General features: G+C 40.4%; 4 protein-coding genes across 5 annotated transcripts; 1 reads left to right on the top strand and 3 right to left on the bottom strand.

Annotated features, from left to right (window-relative positions):
* The first annotated feature begins 974 nt into the window (after positions 1-974).
* On the top strand, positions 975-3,686 carry LOC121804644 (serine/threonine-protein kinase SRK2E). The gene is made up of 9 exons (XM_042204274.1): positions 975-1,532; positions 1,717-1,791; positions 1,864-1,965; positions 2,051-2,104; positions 2,202-2,294; positions 2,390-2,482; positions 2,883-2,987; positions 3,063-3,161; positions 3,229-3,686. The coding sequence occupies exons 1-9, from the start codon at positions 1,389-1,391 to the stop codon at positions 3,520-3,522; spliced, it is 1,059 nt and encodes a 352-aa protein (XP_042060208.1). The 5' UTR covers positions 975-1,388; the 3' UTR covers positions 3,523-3,686.
* A 636-nt stretch (positions 3,687-4,322) lies between these two features.
* LOC121803110 lies at positions 4,323-8,720 on the bottom strand. The gene is made up of 9 exons (XM_042202814.1): positions 8,334-8,720; positions 7,255-7,443; positions 6,666-6,742; positions 6,360-6,450; positions 6,086-6,280; positions 5,753-6,009; positions 5,095-5,185; positions 4,764-4,971; positions 4,323-4,698 (listed from the first exon to the last, which is right to left on the bottom strand). Exons 1-9 carry the CDS (start codon positions 8,523-8,525, stop codon positions 4,484-4,486), a joined length of 1,515 nt encoding a protein of 504 aa, XP_042058748.1. The 5' UTR covers positions 8,526-8,720; the 3' UTR covers positions 4,323-4,483.
* A 7,730-nt stretch (positions 8,721-16,450) lies between these two features.
* LOC121803128 (pollen-specific leucine-rich repeat extensin-like protein 1) lies at positions 16,451-18,983 on the bottom strand. Its single transcript, XM_042202830.1, has one exon. The coding sequence runs from the start codon at positions 18,868-18,870 to the stop codon at positions 16,540-16,542; it is 2,331 nt and encodes a 776-aa protein (XP_042058764.1). The 5' UTR covers positions 18,871-18,983; the 3' UTR covers positions 16,451-16,539.
* A 1,158-nt stretch (positions 18,984-20,141) lies between these two features.
* On the bottom strand, positions 20,142-23,295 carry LOC121804951 (putative disease resistance RPP13-like protein 3). Of its 2 annotated transcripts, none has more exons than XM_042204679.1 (2): positions 22,247-23,295; positions 20,142-21,813 (listed from the first exon to the last, which is right to left on the bottom strand). In XM_042204679.1, exon 2 carries the CDS (start codon positions 20,983-20,985, stop codon positions 20,149-20,151), a length of 837 nt encoding a protein of 278 aa, XP_042060613.1. In that variant the 5' UTR covers positions 20,986-21,813; positions 22,247-23,295; the 3' UTR covers positions 20,142-20,148. Both variants share the same exon structure in this region, with proteins under 2 accessions (XP_042060613.1, XP_042060614.1).
* Positions 23,296-23,334: the final 39 nt, after the last annotated feature.

The raw sequence follows: 23,334 nt of genomic DNA, 5'->3' as shown, positions 1-23,334 counted from the left end.
GTGTCGTGTCAAGCTAACTTACTATCATTAACATAGAGTTGACTTTTTTTTGGGTACACGATAACACGCACGAACCCGTTGGGTTGGAACACGATAAGAACCCGATGATTTCAGGTTGAGTTGGGTTGGTTTGGGACACGATTGAGTTGGGTCGATAATGGGTTGACACGATAACGACTCAACCTACACGATTTGTCAGCCATAATTCCACTATAGTTAATTATAGATGCTATGGTGCAATTAATAATCCACAATTCATAATAAGAATATTAATTACTCCATCTTATCAGAAAATGTAGATTTTTTTGGCTTACCTTTCCACGTCCTAACATTTACAATTGACATATGATCTCTCAATATTTAAATAACTAGATATTAGCGTGATATTTTTGATTGGATACATAATGCATGTTATTCTATACTATACTTGCATAGGGTGGTCAATTTTTAGTACTAACTGTTTGTTTCACTAATATACTATAGTAGTAATATATTTATATTTAAATTAGGATTCACACAGTATTATCCCTATTTCTCCTAATCCATCTCAAATCATAGTGCATTACCTTCTTCGAACCAAGTTTATCCTCATCTCCACACGCGATGAAGAATCTGAGCAACTATAGAGTTTGGAGGCCCTTATAATTTGTATAGATATAACATAGTATTTAAATTTAAAAGAGTTCTCGACTACTTAGAGCAAGTTATAGTAAAAAGAGTTTTTACACATTCATAAATTCAATATCCATTCAAATTTATACTATTCCCTATTAACTGGGTTTCCATAGTGTAGGCCCGCCCATTATATGCTTGTGAAACGGACTATATCCATGCAGTAAATTATCATAAATAAATTCATTTATGTTTAATGAAAGTGAAACTAGCCCAACCAAGAGTGATCGACTGCGGCCCAACCAGCTCATCACACATGTCATAAAAAATGCAAACGCCTTGGAAAAAAGGGCAGATTAAGAAGAGAAGTCATTTTTGCAGAAACTAAAAAGCAGTTTCACTTCACGAGATCCGTCTCTCTCTACAGACACATTGATTCACGCATATCTGGGTGTGGGTCTGGGTCTGGGTCTGGGTCTGTCTCTCAACTGATTCCACTTTATTGTAACGCCAATAAAGCGACGCACTACGATCATGGAAATCCGATACAAAAAAGGAGGTTATGGTCAAATTATTGGTCGTGAGGTGTGAGCTTGTTCACGAGGGCATGCTGCACACCTATCTCTATCTTTACTCACCTCAACTCGTCCTTCCGTGATTCACCTCTCGCCACGTCGCTTCTTCTCCCCCCCCTTTTTTTCTTTCCGTTTTGGGGCTTATTTTACTGGGGTTAATGGGAGCTGCATGATTGCGGCGATCGTGCTTAATTTGGGGATATGGACATGCCGATCATGCACGATAGCGACAGGTATGAGCTGGTTAGGGATATCGGGTCGGGTAATTTCGGAGTCGCCCGGCTCATGAGGGATCGCCAGACGGGAGAGCTTGTTGCTGTTAAGTACATCGAGAGGGGGGAGAAGGTAACTTTTTTTTTTTAATTTTTTTAATAATTAAATGCTTGTGGAATGAGAGGAAGAGGATGATTTTATTTAGCTTTTATTTGATCAATTTTTTTTTATCAAGATTGAGTTTTTGTATCACAGTAGATGATGTTTCTTTTTTTTTATCACAAATTGTTGTCTAACTCTTTTGTTCATGCTGTAGATTGATGAAAATGTGCAGAGAGAAATCATCAACCATAGGTCTCTCAGACACCCAAATATCGTCAGATTCAAAGAGGTACTGGTATCTATTTCTTGATCCTTGCTTCATCATGATAATACTATCTCTCTGCATAAATTTGTATTTTAGGTTATACTGACGCCGACACATTTAGCCATTGTGATGGAGTATGCATCTGGAGGAGAACTTTTCGAACGTATATGCAACGCAGGGCGATTCAGTGAGGACGAGGTACCTTAGCTTCTTATATACGACATCACATTTTTGTATTTGTTGGGAAACTCTAAGTTGTAATCAATCTCTTTTTGGTATTTAGGCAAGGTTTTTCTTCCAGCAACTAATATCAGGGGTCAGCTACTGTCATGCTATGGTATTTGTGATCAATCTGTCTTTTCTGTGTTTTCCCCTTCCTAAACTACACCCCATATTTCTCAACTGTTTTACTTATTATGTACTCGTGTATGAAGCAAATTTGCCACCGTGATTTAAAGTTGGAGAATACGTTGCTCGATGGAAGCCCGGCTCCTCGGCTCAAAATTTGTGATTTTGGCTACTCAAAGGTATCCACTTGTGCTTCTTTGATCACTTTTCTATAACTTATGCCCCGTTTCTTTAAGTTGTTATCGAATGTTGGGACATTGCTTGCTTGTTTTAGTCGTCTGTGCTTCATTCACAACCAAAGTCGACAGTCGGTACCCCTGCATATATTGCCCCTGAAGTGTTGCTCAAAAAGGAATATGACGGAAAGGTGAGTAGTTTAGTTTATGCAAACTGAAGCTTAAAACTTTCCTTTTCCCATTATTCCATAGCTATAGCCTATAAACAAGTGTTATGTTCCCCAGAAACAGCCAAAGGGTAGCAAAAGAGGAAAGTCTCTTATTTGTCTAAACATACTTTCAAGATAGAGTTGACTAAGTGAAATAAAGAAATCAGTTAGGTAGTAAGTAGTTCCACTAAGATCTGGAGATTGGTCTAGAAGAACTTAGAAAGATTCCCAAAGAGGAAATAAACTACATTATGCCATGACCGGTTGCTCTAAGAGGAAGGTAGTTGAGCACAGAGAGAAGTCAATACATTACAAACTAATGTTATATTGTGCAAAGTAAGATAACTAATCACTAATGTGATATTTTATGTGTTGTTTATAGATTGCAGACGTCTGGTCTTGTGGAGTAACTCTATATGTAATGTTGGTTGGTGCATATCCATTCGAGGACCCTGAGGAACCCAAGAACTTTAGAAAGACTATACAGGTACCTAGTGATAGTGCATCCTAACTCCCTTTGTGTCTTGTCCTTTCCTCATCGGGGCATTGGCGTGTTTGGCAGAGAATCTTGAATGTCCAGTACACCATCCCAGACTACGTTCATATATCCCCAGAATGTCGTCATCTGATCTCAAGGATCTTCGTGGCAGACCCTGCAAAGGTCGGTAGTCAATCATCTTCACAATCTTGAATATCATCCTTTTCATAATGTAAGTTTGCTTCGACAGAGGATTTCAATCCCAGAGATCAAGAACCACGAGTGGTTTCTAAAGAACCTGCCTTCGGATTTGATGGACAACAACATGGAAAACAATCAGTTTGAAGAACCAGAACAACCTATGCAGAGTGATAGTGAGATTATGCAGATAATAACTGAGGCTACCATCCCACCTGCTGGAACCAACAATCTTAACCAGTATCTCACGGGAAGCCTCGACATTGATGATGACATGGACGAGGATCTTGAAAGCGATCCTGATCTTGACATCGATAGCAGTGGAGAAATAGTGTATGCTATGTGATTGGATGTTTCTGTTAGAACATGGATGCTTTGTTTCCAGCTCATCATTGCATTTAGGTCTGCAAGCAAAGAAAGTTTGTTATATTCTCTACATATGGCATTTTGTAGTTTGATGATGATTTCCAAATCAACTACCACTACTTTGTTTGCCGTGTTTCAACCTTACCACTGTCTTAAGTGCTGGAGTTAAGTATTTTTATAGAATTAATACTTAGTTGTGGATGAATTTGAAAATCATTTCATACAGAAGCACAAATTAATAAAATTAATTTTGAAGAATTTACAGCAGGCACTTGATATACATTTGTTCATATATGTATGACAAAGAAAAAGTAATACTAAATCCATCTCAATATGAAGAGTTCTGACACTGGGCCTTATTGGGCCAACACTTTCAGTCATTTTGTCAATGAAAAACCCAATTACTCCATAAAACAAGGAAAAATGCAATGGGGTACTAATTAAGAAACTCCAAATAAGTACATTAATACATTATTATTAATTTGTTACAAAGTACAAATCATAAAAGTTCATTCGACAAAGTTATGTTATTTGCAACTATCATCAAATGATAAGCATGACAGGCAAATATTCCAAAATAATGTCCCATTTAGTATAACATTCATTGTCTTCCAGCATCCTGCAATTTGCAAATACATAACAGTTTGCACCCTTGCCAGTTGCCATATAACACTAACTATTTTTGTGATGCTCAAATTTTTTTTGTCTTTTGCTCCCATGATTTGCATTAGTTATATTTATGTTTAGCACTACTTGGGTGGCGATTTTGCAATAAAAATGGACTAGAAACGTCATTGAGTGCCATTCTCCCCTTTAATAAAACAGATAGCCTCCCGACAGCAGTAAGAACATACATGCAAAACCCAAGTAATAATGGAGCAGCGCAGGGCAAATCGAACTAAAGATTCAGAGACTATTTACAAATACAAGCTCTGCAACTTTCAAGCAGCAGCAGGCATTGAAGTAGAGATAACCAAGTAGCTCAGATACTGAAGTCCTTCCTGCATTTTACTCAGACCTGTGCTGTGATCAGTTCGGAGATTTTCTGTGATCAAAATCGCCTTTTCCTCAATCGACTTCTGAGGAAGACCTTGCGACTCAGCAGAAGAAGAATTTCTCATGGCTGCTGAATACGATTCTGCTATGTCTGATATGCCTGAGCAGAACAGTATAAATAAATAGACCGTTTTATGAAATAATACTAGTAAGTTAATATTTTACCAGTAATGAAACCATTATAGACTGCTTCCATATTTTCTGTCACTGATTGTGCCTTTGATCTGATAATCTTAGCTCTTTCGACAAAATCCTCAGGCCAATCAATCTTCACCTCAATCTCTTGATCCTCCAGTTTGTTTGCTTCGGATATGATGGACTTCCCAAGCATCAGAAGTTGAGTTACCGCAAAACAGCAAATTTCAGAAAGCCTCTGTAAAGACGAGCACAAGGGCTTAATGAAGTATCAAAAAATACAAAATGAACTTTTTAACCATTCAGTGGACTACACCCTAGAGCAGCTAAATCAGTGATAAAAAAAAACTCATATGCGTACATGAACACCCTCTGAGTGAATAGTATCGAGCCTTCCAGAAGTTCTATGAACGATATCGTTTGGAGCCAGTCCAGCCAAAGCACTTGCAAAACTGCAAAATATTAGAATGTCATGTTTCATGTTCAAGTCCAAGAATTAATAAAATCGTAGTAACAAAATAGCCACATACATAGATATTTAATAAATTAAATTGGTATTAAATGTATTGATACATGTCCATCTATATTTTTCATATAGATCACCAAGAACTAGACAGCCAAACCTAACTCTCCTCAACTACCTACACCTAAATGCGACTGCATATCTTGACTCTTTACTACACTTCTCCCCCAACACATTCTTGCCCTAATTAGCAAGGCAGTCCATATATTCACTGCAACATCAAGAATTTCTTAGCGTGTTGAAATTCATGATGGAGACAAATAATTAGGAGTCCTTTTAACTCTAATGATTACTGAAATGAATAAGGAAAAGAAACAAGTTCATTTTTGACACTGTATGAGGGGGGTATCATATCATCACAATAATAGAAACAAACATATTGGCAGACGGCCTCAACCCTAAGTTCTATGCCATAATATGGCATGTTTTAAACCTAAAAGAGAAAATAAGATGATACTCCTACTAAATGTAATAGATAATGTTAAAAGGATTTTACCCTGCAGCCAATTCAGCAGCCTTGCGAACACTGGAATCATGCAATTTTTTCAATTCATTCATGCTGTCTTCATTTCCAGCCTCTTTTTTCTTTCCTTTTTCTGAATATGTAACACTGCCATCAAGTTCAGAACCTAAATCAAATATGCTTTGGACTTCTTTCAACTTCCCATCATAAACAGATTTTTCTTCCAAAGATAGTTTAGCCTTTCTTCGGTTGTATAACAATGCGTAGTGGTTGGATAGTGCCTCCAATTCCTACAGGAAAGATTATACACGCATTAATTTGAGCTAAATTTGTTACAGATGGATATTTAAGAGCTAGAGGATATACCTCCAACTGTTCTGGACCTCCATAAATATAGAAGCACCTATCAAATGAAATTTCTTCAAACAATTGATCTTCATCGTCATTACCATCAGATTTCTTGTCAACTAGGATCCCAGTTTCTGAAATTAAAAGATCCATGGTATCTTTTCCTACTTGCTCTAGCACATGCATGCCCTTAGCTGTAAAAGCTTTTCCAGTCTGCATTAACATAGTAAGCAAAAGTGATAAAACAGACAAAACTCTGGAGTTTTAGAAGGTAACAAGATGCTAGACAAACCTCTAATAAAGATGGTGCAACTGGACCAATAGAGCCAGGTAGCTTGCTATGTTGAACTGAATCAGCTATATTTGTAGCTGAGTTCTCAATCCTAGGAGATATGAAAAATGACCAAGGGGTCAGCGACTAGTAGTACTCCATAATTTCATTGTGCTGTATCAAGCAAATAATAAAGCATGTAGATAAAAGAACCTCAAATGAACCAAAGACTAGCACTGATTCAAAAGCATTCCACATATAAAATGGGCAACCATGTCAAAAGAATTTCACACTGTCGTGATGTGCTTGTAAGCTAGAGTTGCTCACCCTTTCCATGCAGTTCCAAGAGCTTTCCAAGCTCCCGAGGCAAAGGTTTCCACAGATGTATCAATAGCCTTCAAACCCTGCATTTACAGAACACAATTAATTGTATACTCCCTCAGTCCTTAAAAAATAGACAACTTTGTAAATGGCACGTGTTATAATGTACAATTGGTAAAGTAAGAAAGAGATGGAAAAAGTAAGAGAGAGAGAGAGAAGGTAGTGGAAGGAGTGTTAGTGGATTGTGGGGTCCACATTATAAATGATGTGTAAGATTAATATTTATAGAAGACTTTCCATATTTGGACTTTGTCTAATTTTGGGGGACGACCAAAATGGTAAAACTAATTTATTTTTTTGGGGAACGGAGGGAGTATGAAATATCAGAGCTAGCTTTTGCAAACAGTAAATGGATGCATTCTAGCAATACTTAAGAGAAAGTCATATAGGATCTTGAATCCTTGATTTGATGGTCATGTCATGTTAAAACTTAAGAGAAAGGAAATGAAGGTTACAAGGCAAGAAACAGAAAAAGGTCAAATAAAATTTATATATCGATATGTATATGTATACATATATATTTCACATGACCCACTTGGCTAAAGAAGGAGTCTTCACTGGCTTTCTCTAGTTTATCCAGAGCTTCTTTCCGCTGCTTATCACGTTCATCATCAGTTTCCTCTTCCGCTGCTGACGCTTCTGTATTATCCTCCTTGGAAGATTCTGAATTTTCATCCACTGCATCTGAAATGCTCTGAGCTGCTGTCCTGGCAGCTTCAACTGCCTACATTTACAATGGCATTCAACCAAACAAAAGCCAATGAGAAGTCGTATCAAGTATCAACTGTCTGGAGAGTCAGAGTCAATAATGCAACTTAAAAGAGGGTATGCATTGTGTGTCAGAATTACTGCTATACAAGTAAAAATGGAAGGAAAAAGTAGTTTTATATAAAAAATACTTTTCTTGACCATAACCCTCATAGCTTAGCGGTATACTAGTATTCCTCAGTTTTATAGTAGAAGTTTGTGATCAAGGTCCGACCCAATTTCTTCAACTGCCTCCCCAACTCAAATGAAAATGCTTCCTATTAATGTCTCAGAGAGCTCACAGTCCTGCATTCTAAAAGAACATTTTACACTCTACATTTACTTCCCAAGTGGATTGGATTCTCCTTCAAACTGCAAGATTCTATCCTTGAAGCCATTCCAACGCAACGATCATCTCCTATATTATTCTTTAGTCTTTACCCTTGGGCTAGTCCAGTCCAATTTACGGCATATCCATATTTTCACAAATTAAAACCTTAAAGAAGAAGCAATCCAATCATAAATATATACTAGTACTAATGTACAAGCTCAGCAAACGTAATTAAAATGAGCATGTGACTGATAAAATTTCGAGCCAATTGAACATATTATCTAATGAACACCCACAGATAACTTCTCATCTCGAACAAATTTCCCAAACGACGGAGAAACAAATAGTAAACCTAAATACTTTCACCGATTCAAGCAAATCAATCTCACACAAACTACACTTTCAACCAAATCATAACCATTATCCACATTTCACATATAAGCAAGAAAAACACATACCTAACCAAAACGAATGCAGTATAACTTAAAAGAGAAAATTGAAAGAAAGTATTGGTTTCCGATCGCAAAAACACAGACATTGCGTGATATCTCTTCAGCCGCTTCAGTAGCAGCTTTCTGAAGATCCGAGAGATACGAAAGAGAAAATCCCCATCCACCCCATCCGCCGGAGGTATCTCTCACTGGAGATACCTTGTGTGCCTCGGCTGCGGTACATTCTTCCGGTTCGAGTTTCACTTCGGATTCAGATTTCTTCGAATCGTCAGCCATGAAGACTAAATCAATATCAATAATACTAACTATTGATTTGATTTATTCAATCACTACTCTTTCGGATGAAAATGAGATTGGACTCCAACCAATTTTGGGGAATTGCTTGTTCTGTGTTTAGGTTTTGAATTGAAAATGCTGTTCCTTCTTCAGCTATGAGGAAATCAACTTCAACGTGGTCTTGAAGGCAACGAAAATACAAACTGCTCCAATTGTTCAACATCCGATACGCCGTCGTTTTCACCAACGAGAAATGCTTGTTACAAAATAATTCCATTTTTCACTATACAAAAATAGAATTCCATTTTTTGTCCCTAATAGAAAAACGGAATTTCAATTTTTTGCGTAGAAAAAGGTTCGATTTTTTTTAAATGTGTGACATAAAGAAAGACTTAGTCTACAGAATTAGCTAAACAAGTGTTTAAATATATGACTTATGAACCATAAGAACCATAAGATATTAAGATATGAAAGAATTTATATCAGGAAAAAAAGTATTGCATCAACCCAGGATTTATTAATTAATTTGTCAAAAAATGCAATGTTACAATTTAAATTTATTGTGATATGAGGTTACAGTATATACTAATAAGAGTCATATTTCACTTTTATAATAAGTAGTAAGAGCATCCATAATGGGGCGGACGATAGTGCACCCCGATGCACTTTTATCATAAATAGTAAGAGCTTCCACAATGGGGCGGGCGATAGCGCGCCTGATGTCCGCCACTGTGGGTGTGCAGACGACGGACGATGCGTCGTCAGCGCCCTAAGCTTAGTCCGCGGACGAAGCGCGGACGATAGGGCATCGTCCGTGCCATCGTCCGCCCACTGTGGGCGACGCGGACGATGCAACGCGTTTTAGTTTTTTTTTTTTAAATTCGAAATTTTTGTTTATATAAATACCTCATCCTCAAATTTCATTTGTAACTTTTCGATTCACTTTTCAACTCTCAAATTACGCTATAAAATGGATTTCAGTGGATATTCAAGTCCTGGTAGCCCGATATTTGGAGATGGTGCACAGTGGCCGAGTACACAACCTGGCGAATATCGGTCGTTCGATGACAATATTCGCGAACAACCAAAAGCAGCTCGTGTACTTGGAGTGCATCGCCAAGCGCTACAATGAGGCGAAGCCGCCGAGCGCGTACAAGCGCCAAAGGGAGCAGCTCCACAAGCACTGGGATCAGGTGAAGAAGCAAGTCAACATGTTCGCGGCGGAGTACGAGAAGTGCTAGAGGGACTTCAAGCATTTCAGCATCTGGGCGTTCTTGAGGGACAAGCAGAAGTTCAAAGGCGAGATTCTGCACACCGGTGCGACAAAGAGGACGAAGACCACCGACACTGGTGGTTACACGACCAGTGAAATCGGAACTCGTCCGGTGGACCTCAACCGGACATGCACGGAGGAAGAGAGTTCCCGGCACACCGATATCCTCCCGGCGGTGTCAAGGCTGCGAAGAACAAGGGAAAGGCGAAGGCGACATCCTCCTCGGCCGTCGCCCCCATCGCCGATCCTGACCCCGACCCCGACCCCGGCAACAATTGCCTACTCGGATTGGGCAACGGCCTCGATGGCGCAGACGTTGTTGGATAGGCACAACGCCCTTATGAAGTGTACGGATCCGACCTGAGCCGAATACCTCCATGGGTTTATCGATGAGTTGCGCCGGAAGTTGGGGCTTTTGTAGAATAGTCAATTTTTTTATTTATAACCATTGTAACTTTTTTTAATTAATGTATTATTTGTTGTTTCTATTTAATCGTTGTGTTTTTAATTAGCTTGCATTTATATATTTGAAAACATTTAAATTAATTAACAAAACAATAGTAAAACCTATAGGGCGCTCCTTAGGGTGCCCCACTACAGGTAGAAGAGCAGGAGAATAAAATGCTGACGTGGCGGGGCATAGGACGGGCTTTAGGGCGCCCCACTGTGGATGCCCTAAGTAGGCTCCATATTCCACTAACTTATTCCATTCATATTTTGTTATAAAACTAATATATAGAAGTAAACGCATATTCCACTAACTTATTCAACTCACTTTTCTTTACATTTCTTAAAATCGGTGTCATAACTAAATAGGACTCCTATTCCGGGATGAGGGGTAGTTTTATGGGATTCCCCGCTATAGAGAAATCACATCAGTGGTGCTCTGTACTCACGTACCAATTTTTTTTAAAATTTAATATTTTAATATTATATTTTTAAATACTCCACCTGTCTGTCATTAGGAGTCTCATTGTTTTAAAAAATGGTAAGAAAAAATAGATGAAAAAAGTTAGTGAAATATAAGTCGTACTTTTTATATTTATATATACCTATATATATGTGTATATATATGGACTGTGATCAATACCAAACCAGTCTTAAACCTTAAACGCCGAACAACATCATTATAAGACAACCCGGAGTTCATTATAATGAACTAATAACAAACTTATAATGAACTTCAGATCATTATATTATGCTAGATGATGTCATTGTTTTTAAATATTTGAATTCCCTATAATGAACTACAAATAAAATTGTAATGAACTCCGCGTTGTTTTATAATGATGTGTTTGATGTTTAGCGTTTAAAATTAGTTTGGTATATAAAACAACCATATATATTAGTTTGAGAAAATCACGTTTATAGAGGAGTTTGCCTTTAAAATAACGTAAATGTACCCATTTTGTTATCTCTTCCATATATGGGAAAAACGCCACCCACATTGGCGTGTTTATAAGTGAAGACGTCACCCGCATTGGCGTTTTACAATTTAGATCCGTATGTCTCTGTATTTTATCGAAATACAGTATTTGCTAAAACACGCCAAGCTAGTTGGCGTGTTTGGGATAAAAACGCCGTCTCCACTGGCGTGTTTCAATATAGAGAGCACCGACGTTAAACGTGTGGTTTAAGTTAAACACGCCTTACGTAATGGCGTGTTTCATTAGACACGCCTATAGAAGTGGTGTGTTTCAATATAGAGAGCACCGACGTTAAACGCGTGGTTCAAGTTAAACACGCCTTCCCTAATGGCGTTTTTCATTAGACACGCCAATTAAATTGGCGTGTTTCAGTAGAAACGCCAACGGTATTGGTGTGTTAAGTCAGAAACTGTATATCAGTATTCCTCCCCCAAACGCGAAACATACAGCAAACATATCAACTTGTCGTCGCCCTTTTCATCTTCTCCTCCTCAAATCGCGATTCTCCCAACCTCTCATCCCCGAAATCGGTGATTTGGCTCTCCCTCCATCAATCGGTGCTATTCTTCCCCGTATTTGAAAATTTTTCCGGTTAGTATGCTTATTTTTTACAATATTAGAGTAGTTGAATATCGTTGTTATTTAGGTCTATTTAGGTTGTAAATTGATGTTGCATTGTTTGGGTTTAAGTGAATTTATGTATTGTTGAGATAGTTGAGATATTGGTGTTTAGTTAGAGTATAAATTTGATTATAAACCTAAACCCTAGTATTGTTATAGCTTAAAAATTGGGCAAATTTATTTGGTTTATGTGGGTTTTGGTTTATTTGGGTTTTATTTGACTTATAAACTTAAACCCTAGTGACAAATTATTGAAATTGTGTTAGGGTGATGTATATTGTTTAGTTTGAATTGTTAATGTTGTATAGGTGAATTGTGTTATGATTTTGTACAATGTTGTGTAGGTGAATTTGGCTCTTTGTGCATTATTTGATATTTATGTTCCATTTTGTGATATTGGATTAAATTGTATATAATTATTGAAATTGTTTAGGTTTGTTTATTGTTTAATTTGAATTGTGAATGGTGTGTAGGTAAATTATGGCATCATCTTCAACTTCTCGCCGTCGGCTCTTATGTGGTCATGCGGATCCTTCTGTATTGTATCTTCAGAGACAACACATCTCTAATAATATATGGGCAGGAGTTCCATCAGAAGACGTCCGATGCCGAAGATATGAAGGAATCATTTGGGATGTTCCCATACATCCCCATGTTTTGGCAGTAGTGGACCAGATGGGGTTCGGCGGTATATTGAGGTGTGGTCAACCAAAGGACATTGACCACCATCTTATCACCGCTTTGATTGAACGCTGGAGGCCAGAGACTCACACGTTTCATTTTCCAGTCGGTGAAGCGACTGTGACATTGGAAGACGTGGAGGTCTTATGGGGCCTCAAAGTTGACGGAGAAGCTGTGACGGGTTACATCCCCACGAAGGATGTGGGATATTGGAAGCAACTGTGTCTGGATTATCTAGGATTTGTACCAGACGCATCTGAGTTGAAAGAAATGGTTTGGAAGCAGACAAGCTTATCAAATCAATTGAGGATTGAGCTGAGTGATGATCACGACCACTACATATATGTTCAGCGTGCTCGTATTTGTTGCATGCTATTACTTGGTGGTCTGATGATCCCCAACGTCTCCGCAAATAAAATTCCGTTCTTCTACGTGAAATTTTCATGGATGTAGAACGGTGTTCTAACTATAGCTGGGGTGGTGCGACGCTTGCTTGCTTGTACCACAATTTATGTGAAGCTGCCGTTGGTAGGAGGACCGATGTTGGGGGAGCTTTAACTTTGTTACAGCTGTGGGCTTGGGAGAGAATCCCAAATATTAGACCGAGGATGCTAAATCCCGAGCATAGGGACTACACACCATGTGCATTCGCGTAAGTTGTTCACTAATTCATTTTCTAAGCATAATTTCATCAATTTCCGTGTTATTCGCTCATAATTTAAATTTTTTAGATGGAATGGGCCGGCGTCATATATCAAAGCACCCGGGCATTGCATTGAGAACTTCCGAGATCAGTTCTCCAGAATGCACGGCAACCAAGTAATTTATATAACTTAAATTGTTTTTTATTTGTTGTTTTTGATTGAATTTATTTTGATTAAATTTGTTTCACATGTAGTTTATTTGGAGGCCTTATGTCCAGCGGACCTTGCCTGAATGTTGTGTTAACGGTCGTCCTATATGGACGTCGATAATAACTCTTATTTGTTGGAATATGGTTGAGCCACACTTGCCACAACGAGTGTTGCGACAATTTGGGATTGTCCAACCGTATGTCCCACTCGTTAACCAGTTCCACGGTTCTGATTTTACGAAACAGGATCGTCGTGAAAAAGCTGGCCGGAATTGGGTTGATTACCACGCCCATCATATACAAGAGTGGGACAATAGGCACAACTTGGTGTGGACTGATCTGGAGTACACTATGAAGCCTATTGCAACCGATGAATATATGAATTGGTTTTGCCAAATAATTGTGGTGTATTTAACCAAACCTGGCGTGCATGCTGAAGAGGGTTTCCATGAAACGGCATTTTCTCATAACTTCACGGTAAATTGAAAAAACTATTAATTATTTAAATTCATATGGTGATATGTAATTAACTTTGAAAATTGTAGGCGGAGACGCTTCACAACATACGCCACTTTCTAAGTGGCCAAGATATGACAGAACATCCAGCTTTGGTAACCATTTCAAGGATGGTTGAAGATGGGCTGCAGATATCTGGGGAGGCTGAGCTGATGGACTACCGTCCTTCCCAGCGCTCTGCGCTGGACATGGACATGCCCGTGAGACAAAAGGGAAAACGACGAACCAAGAAGAAAACTGCCTGCGGAGAGTCGTCATCTCAGTTCGTAAATGACTCCGATGACAATTTTATGGATCCACCTCCACCTAGATCTGCAGTTCGAGGCCGTCATTCTGTCAGCCACACCGGTGGTACAGGAGAAGATATTGGCCTCAGTGATGTCCACGCTTCTCCACCGCGGTCGTCTGTGCGGGATGATTTTTTTGGGATGGACCTAGAGAACGTTGTTGTTCAAGATACTCCTCCCTCTAGACTCCCTACTTACAGAACGTTGTGGGAACTGTGGAACTACTCTTCCTTGTACTGCTCTTCCTCCAACTGTTGTTTCTCCAACCACTGTTTCTTCAACTGCTGTTTCTCCAACTGGAATGGATGGTCTTGAAGCAACAAATTGTTCATCATCCGACGGATCACCATCTGAGTCTGTACTATCCGGGTCGACATCTTCAAAATTATAAGGTGATTGTGGATCAAGAAAGTCGGCTTTATCAGGACCTATTATGTCCTCAACCACATCAAAATTGTCATTGTCCCCTATATGCACGCCTCCAAAATCAAAATCTTGTGTTGCAGTGAAACATGGTTCTTGGCCTCTCGTAGACGTACCAACATCAAAATCTTGTGTTTCAGCGAAACATGGTTATTGGCCTCTCGTTGACGTACCAACATCATAACTTATGAGATGATGACTATTTTGTTGAGTAATTGCCGAATACTCGACATATAATTCAATTTGACCTCCTGTAGCCATACTCTCACTAAACATTAGTGGCATGCATACTTCTTCTAGTAACATACCTATAAACGTGACTGAAGATCCATAGAATATATTACGTTTCCATACTATTTGAACTTTGTTTTCAAATATGCTTATCCTCATCCTTTCACAAATTGTTTCCACAAGCTTATCGTACGAAATACTTTCATCCAACATAATGAATCCTTTTGCAAAAGGAGGATCATATGAAATAACTGGTCCGAGAATTATCTTTCCACCCCAATATAAATTGACACACCACGTCATACTATCTGCAATAATGTAAAACACAAATAAATATGTTTTATTTTCACATTCATCATTATGTAGAGTGAGCCAAAAATTGGTCAAACAATTTATATTAAGTACACTGCAATATATACTATCATAACAATCTATCAAATATTGGTAAAAAATTAGATATACTACAACATATAATACCATAACAATCCATCAAATAATTATATAAATTTCACTACAATATATACTATCATAACAATCCATCAAATATTGGTAGACTAATGTTTGGAAGAATGAGTCAAAAATTAGACATACTAACCGAATAGGAAGACTAATGTTTGGAAGAATGAGCCAAAATCGAAATCTTCACGCTCAAATCGACCACCGGGTCGACCCAAGCAAAGGTTTCCTTAAGGAGTTTTCGCCTTGGGGAGGGTTTTTCACATTTGGGGGAGGGAAAGTTCCCACTGATATCTGGTTCCAGCCAAACACGCCGACGGGGTAGGCGTGTTTGTAGTGAATATGCCAACTCCAAAGGAGTCTTTAGGTATTAACACGCCAACGTATGTGGCGTTTTTAAGCTAAAAACACGCAGACGGCTGTGGCGTTTTTTATGTAACTCGCCAACCCCGTCGGCGTGTTTCAACGTACATATACTTACATGAAATACGACGACATACAGATCTAAATTGTAAAACGCCAATGAGGGTGGCGTCTTCACTTATAAACACGCCAATGTGGGTGGCGTTTTTCCCATATATGGAAGAGATAACAAAATGGATACATTTACGTTATTTTAAAGGCAAACTCCCCTATAAACGCGATTTTCTCTATTAATTTTAAATAAAATGTGAGTGAGATGAGTTATTGGAACGCGGAACCTTGTTAAAATAGTAAACGTGAACTTGGACTCCTATTCGCAGATGGACTAAAATAAAAATACGGATTATTTGTCACGGACAAAGTAAAATATTAGGATGGGAGTGCACAACACCCCTGCTATATTTTTTCTACACAGGAGATCCGGGCCCACTTTTATGTTGGTGTAGAACTTTTAATTCTGATTTTAATTTGATGTACATTATACGTATACTATAATGTTGTTTAAAAGTATTTATGATAATATTCAATATATGTGATATGAGGTACGAAATGTAAGGCGGCCGACGAGGTAAAAAAATGTCTCAAAATGGAAGGTTATTTTTTTTGGTGTTGAGGTAAAAAAATGTCTCAAAATGGAAGGTTATTTTTTTTGGTGTTGTGTGTATGCAAGAGAATGTACTAGTTGAAAACCCCAAAAATGATAGTAGTAATAAAGAAAAAAAAGAAAGAGAAGGTGAAGCTTAAGGAAGTGAGTTCGCGTTGTACATTAGTAGACAACAGGTCATGAATTAGGTGAGATTTGATGACATTACAAAGCTTTTTTTTAGTAGCCCTGGATTGCTGGTGGCGGAGGAGATTGGTATTTGGCGCCCAAGTTCATCGGCAGTTCGATTGGAGTGAATGTAGGCGGTGCTGGTGGTGGAGAGTGGACGGGTGGTGGTGGAGAGTGGACTGGCGGTGGCGGAGAGTGGACTGGCGGGGGTGGAGGAGCGGAGTGCACTGGTGGAGGTGGGGAGAAGACAGGCGGAGGTGGGGAGTGGACTGGTGGTGGCGGAGAGTGCACTGGTGGGGGCGGGGAATGGACTGGTGGTGGCGGAGAGTGGACCGGCGGAGGTGGGGAATGGACTGGAGGTGGAGAGTGGACTGGCGGGGGCGGGGAATGGACAGGTGGTGGTGGGAAGTGGACCGGTGGGGGCGGAGAATGGACTGGTGGTGGTGGTGGGGAGTGGAGGGGTGGAGGCGGAGAGAGCATTGGCGGTGGCTGGGAGTGGACGATTGATGGAGGAGACGATTGTGCTGTTGGTGGCTGGGAGTGGACGCCCGATGGAGGAGACGAGTGTACTGTTGGTGGCTGGGAGTGGACGCCCGATGGTTGGGAAGGAGACGGATGTGATTGATCAAACCATGGACTCGACTCGGGTTTCAAAGGCACCGGACTCACTGGTTCTTGCGAAGGAGAGGGACCCTTCTGATGTGACTCGGACGGAGGCGAAAGTGTCTCAGATTGTGAAGGAGAAGGAGCCGTCTCGGGTTGTGGCGAAGTGGGAGTTTTCTGCTTCAGCTTGGAAGGCGTCTCAGGTTGTTGCGTAGAGGGAGTCTTCAACTCCGGCTTGGACGGCGGAGTCTCAGGTTGTGACTGAGAGGGAGTCTTCTGCCCCGGCTTGAATGTCTCAGGTTGAGACTGAGAGGGAGTCTTCTGCCCCGGCATGGATGGCTCAGGTTGAGACTGAGAGGGAATCTTCTGCCCCGACTTGGATGGCTCAGGTTGAGATTGAAAGGGGGTCTTCTGCCCCGGCTGGGATGGCTCAGGTTGAGACTGAGAGGGAGTCTTCTGCCCCGGCTTGGATGGCTCAGGTTGTGGCATGGGTGGTGGAGTCTTCTGCCCCGACTTGGATGGTGGAGAGAGAGTCTTTTGGTTCGGCTTGGACGGCGGAGAGAGCGTCTCAGGTTGTGGCGGGGTGGAAGTAGTCCTCTTCGGCTTGGAGGGTAGTGGACGTGTTTCCAGTTGTGAGGGTGATTCAACCTTCCCCTTGGGAGACTCTCCGTGCTCCGGCTCACGACACCCTTGAGCTTTACAATCCACTGTGTTGCTCAACACCATTCGACATTGATTCTCAGGCCTCTGCGCTAACTCCCCAGGAATGCAGTTGTTAGCACCCTCGAACATCACCTCCGGGATGGCGACGTGGTCGCAGCTTGCATGCTTGGCGTCGAAGTAATTGTATGCGTACGTTAAGTTCTTCAAGTTAGGCAAGCTGCACACGCTCTCCGGCACGTTGCTCCTGAACTGGTTCATGGCTATGTTGACAACCTCCAACCTTTGCATGTATTCCATCCCCACCGGCAAGTCCCCGACGAACCTGTTCCTGCTCACGTCGAAAATCACTGTCGAGTTCAGTAGGGTGACCTCCTCCGGCATGCATCCTGATAGTTTATTATCCGACACGATCAGTTCGTCCAGACTGCCGGCCATCTCCCCAATGCTGCGTGGAAGGCACCCTATGAGGTTGTTACTAGACAACACTACTACGGAAGCAGGGGAGTTCCCTAGATTCTCAGGAATGGTGGACCTGAATCGGTTGTTGTTCATGAAGATGGCATCGAGCTCCTTATCAAACAATTTTTCCGGAAGCTCCCCTTCGAAGTCATTGAACCTTAGATCAAGGTACTTGAGCTGCGGCAGCTCAAGGACAACCTTAGGGAATGGTCCCACGAAGCGGTTGTTGCTCAGATCCAGCTCATATAAAAGCTTGAGCTTCATGATGCTCTCGGGAACGATCCCGCAGAATCTGTTGGAGTTCAAGTGGAGGAGACTGAGGTCGGTAAGGTTGCCGATCTCATTGGGGAGGTGACCGGCAATGTCCCCATGGTTGAGGTCGACTCCCGCCACCACGGTGAGCGAGGGGTCGTCAAGAGCCTGGGCGCAAACGACGCCATTGTAGGAGCAGACGTTGGGGCCAACCCAGTTGGTGGTGAAGTTCATTGGATCGGAGTAGATGGCTTGCTTCCATGACTCGAAGGCATGGTGCGCTTGCTTCAGCCTATTGTTTGGTGCGCTTGCGGATGCATGAGAGCACGATAAGGAGAAGAAGAGGAAGAAGATGCACACGATGAGATAACAACCGTAAGCATTCGTTCTCCAAGGGTTCTCCATTCCTACCCTTAGGACAAGCCTAAGGCCGTTTATTGTGTATTGTGAATAAGAAAACCAGAAATCACCGTGTTTTTTGCATCCTCATAAACTAGTTTATGGAACCACCATTTTCCTCTCACCACCACAACATTTGAGAGGTCTTTCACAATTCCATGGATTTATTTTCAATCACGTATTTTACGCCACATGTATTTACTATTTTTAAACCTTGCCTCACAAATATCATAAAGATGATAATCAAACACCGTTACTAGTAATTTAGCTAACACAGAAGAAACTGCAATCACAAGGTCAATTTGTCTCGTGCTCGGGTGGATGGGAGTACCAAGCAGCATAGTCAAGGATCAAGAAGAAAACCAATTGAAGAACTTACTTCAAGATCACCCGGTCGGGTGTTTTGCCTCTTGAAAATCACCCGGTCGGGTGTTTTGGGCGGTAAGTTACAATTGCTTTTATTTCCGCCCCGACCTAGGTTTTCGACGCCAGGAGACACACGACACACCAGAGACGTCCAGGAGCAGTTCTTGAAGGTTTTGAGAGCTCATTTGAGAGACAAGGAGTCCCAATCCTCAACAAGGTTGAAGACGAAGACGAATTGCCATTCAATCCATCCCCAGGGAGTATTTTCATTAGTTTTCCTTGTTCGACTCAATGTCTATGGATTATTCTTGTGTTTTTTAGTCGAATATGATTAGCTAAATCTTTTGTAGAGTTTTGGTGAAGACTACAATGAACACTTGTGATTAATTCGATAGCTTTTGATTACCTATGCTCTTGAGATTATTTTGTTTCATTCTCATGCCCTTTTCAATTCAATTGCTTAGCTACCAATTGAATATGTTGACCTAGATTTGTGTAATCGAGAGATATCGGTTTAAGATTGATAAAAGAATGAACAACGTCTAGATAATTTGCATTCGAGAGAAGAAATTCTAGAGCGAGGGCTTGGATCTTTTGTTTAAAGGAGTTAATTGTGAAGTATTAGAAGGAGACTTCAATATTAATAGTTAATCAACGGGTTGAATGCACTCGAGAGGGGGCTTAGCCTAGACTAGCGATTTTCCTAATAATCCTAGAGACTTCAACGGGTAATCAAAGTTGTTGAGTTGTTTACATTGTGGGTATTGTAGTCGGATCCAAAGCTCTACCTCGTTCACTTATTTGAAACTTTATCTTTTTGTCTCTTATTTTACTTTGTTTTTGTTTAATAGTTACATACCAAAACCAAACCATTGCTTTGTCTAGATAGTAGTTAACATCGGTACGTGGTACTTGAGTTTATACAATTTGTCTCTGTGGGATACGATACTCTTGCTTGCTTTGTGCTACACTAGCCCCGTACACTTGTGGGAATTTTCTTGTGTTAAAATAAGTTGAGTCAGGTGTCAATCTATTCAACGTATGAAGGTTCTGCCCTGCTTCGCTGTCGGATTTAGTACTTTCTAGGACAATAGCTGATCTTGTCTTGAGATACCTCAGTCGCACCATCCTCCACAAATTTGCTTTCATTGAAATGGAACGAAACTTGGTCTCGACTACGAGAGATTGTAGGTTCCATAGCTGGGAGATTGACCCTGGAAGAGTTTTGAGAGTTACTATATATAAGGTGAGGTACCTGAGATGGACTAGCTTGACAACTTTTCCAGGAAAACTTTCCAATTTGATGCACTTGGACTCCAAATTCCGGAGCCTTTTGAAGCCGTCTGGTGTAACTGCTAGATGCTCCGACTCCAGCTCGACAGGCCTCTCATAGAAACACAAAATCGACCGAACATGGGGACCTGATGGGTTTGTAGACAGGAACTTAGACAGATCCGAACGGAAACAAAGGCGATGAGATTTTTGTAGCTGAGAACCAGAAGGTTCGAGTTCCCTGGTCTCCGATGATCGTCTAACCTCCTCACACAAATTCTCCTCCTTAATTTTGGATATGCAGAATGCACGTATCATATCATGAACACGGCATGTTTTAAGTTTATCCATATGATTAGTTTTCTCGACTTTGAGCAAGTTCCTACTGATGAGATCGTTCATATTCTCCTCTGCACTTTCCTCGATGCTTCTTCCTTTTCTAGGAAGTACAAGTCCTTCAGAAATCCATAGCCCACACAACATCTTAGCTGGAATCTCGTAATCTTCTGGAAATACAACCAAGAAAACAAAGCACTCTCTCAAGTCATCGGGCAATCTGTGGTAGCTCAACTCCACAACTTATGTTATGCGTGTCGCCCTATTTTGTAAGGCTTCGCTCACACTTTGTGACATCGTCTGCCACTCATCCACAGCTGTTGATCGAGATTTCAGAAGCTGGTCCTTAAGAATACCTCCGATCACAACTATCGTCAGTGGCACTCCATCACACTTCATGGCTATATGTTCCCCAAAGCCCTTCAAATCTTCCTCAAATACCTCATACTGGAGGAGCTCCCAACTTTCATCACGAGATAAGAACTTGAGATTGTGGGGAGGTCTATAAACTTTAGATTGTTCTCCAACGACTTTCTCTCGGGTGGTGATGAGGACTTTACCCTCCCCATTGCCTAATGGCAGCACTGCCTGGATCTTTTCCCACGCATCAACACTCCATACATCATCTAGGACTAACAAGAATTTTTCATTTTCCAAGCACGCACGAACTGTTTGGGCCCATTCGTCATCATTGAGACTCGATGTGTCTTGACTGGGAGTGAATTTCTTGAGGATTTGGAGAAAAACGTCCTTGCTGTTGAACACTTGAGACATGTAAACCCAAATGCGAATGGGAAAATGAAAACAGATGGACTCGTTCTGATAAACCTTCCATGCCAATGTAGTTTTCCCCTGACCAGGTATGCCCACGATGGACATAACGTCAAGCTTGTCTTTTGTTTGCTTGAGATGGCCAATTATTTTAGCTTCCTCGTCATCAAAACCAACGACTCTGTTTAGTCTGATTGGTGTATCCTGTATGAATGTTACAAAGATGTAATTATCAGAGCCACCACCAATTTAGATAAAGAAATCCAACAAGTATGTACATACTATGATTGTCATTTGCATACATAAGAAAATATCAACATAAAAGAAGTTGCATATCAATATATATGGGCGTAGAAAAGCATTAAGGCAGAAAAATTACAGCTTGATGTATAAAAAATACTGTAACTTTATTTGAAAATCAGTAACGACCATTCATCAATCAAGGTTTATGCACTAAACTAATTTTGAATTAGCAAAATAAGAATGATTATAGGTGAGAAGTGATAAGTCATTATTATTTTTATCCCTCTACTCAAATAAATGAATGAAACTTTATTGTGTGTGTAATATCATTGCTTCTCCTTTCATGGCAAAACGTAGATGTTGAGTATTATTGAAAATAAAAAGAAATAGTTACCCTTTTTTGACGACTCAGGTTCATCCCCGTCCTTGGCTCCATCGGCAATAGTCTTCAGGTTAGTAAACTTCTCAGCATCCTTATGTAATGGCGCCAATTTATGTTGTATAACAGCCATGACCTCCTTGGCTAGGCTGGCACTTTTAATACCCATACGCGGTCGAAGGGGTTTCTTGGCCTTGAGTTCGATAGCTTTGGTTAAACAAGTGTCGATGGTATCCTCCACCTCGTACCCCACATCTCTAATCCGTCTCTCCAGTGCTTTCAACAACTCATCCTTCTTCTTCTTCTTCTTCTTCAGCTGATCGAACTCGCTCTCCGCTCCGGCGATCAGATCTGCGTACCCGACCACAACCTCCTTCAGCTGCTCCAGCAGGAATGTCACTGCCGCCTCCGCCATTGGAGAGACACACAGAGAGTTCTTGCCTTTTGCTTTTGGAAGAAAAAGAGATAACTACTCCACACCACACACCAACAAAGTCAATAACCCCACATTTTTTTATTGATGATTCTTTTGTTACCACTAGATTTGCAACAAGTAAACCATCTTTAACATAAATCTTCCGTGCAAATTCAATACCGACCATACAAGTGAAGTCCATGCATTAACCTGTTAATAACTTTGGCTTCATCTTGAAAACTTTCAATGTTTTTTCCCCTAAATCCGATTGTTTCCATGAAGGTTTGATCCTATTAAGAGTAGGAAGGTTCATCGTAGAAGCACAGAAGTGAGCGAGAGTGCTTTGGATTTGGATCTTTGGCGCATTTAGTGAGAAACTTTGTGGAATTGAAGTCGAAACTAGTTCATGTTGATAACAACATTAAAAAGTTCTCTGCCTTTTCTTATAAGCTCTTACTGTCATCCTTCCATTCTACTATGTATGATCTCTCTAGTGTTTATTGACAAATTTACTCATATTATATAACGTTTGATATTTAATTGATGCTCCTAATTAATTTGAAGAATTTTGAAATATAAACTTAAATTCAAACACAAATAAATATTACAAGTATCAAAGTATTAAAAATATATCGAATAAGAATGATGTTTGATAAATTTTGAGTTGTTGGGCAACGGTTATCGGTTG

The sequence above is a fragment of the Salvia splendens genome, chromosome 5 (genome assembly GCF_004379255.2).
Source record: "Salvia splendens isolate huo1 chromosome 5, SspV2, whole genome shotgun sequence".
NCBI classification, from domain to species: Eukaryota; Viridiplantae; Streptophyta; class Magnoliopsida; order Lamiales; family Lamiaceae; genus Salvia; species Salvia splendens.
This window is presented reverse-complemented; position numbering and strand designations above follow the sequence as displayed.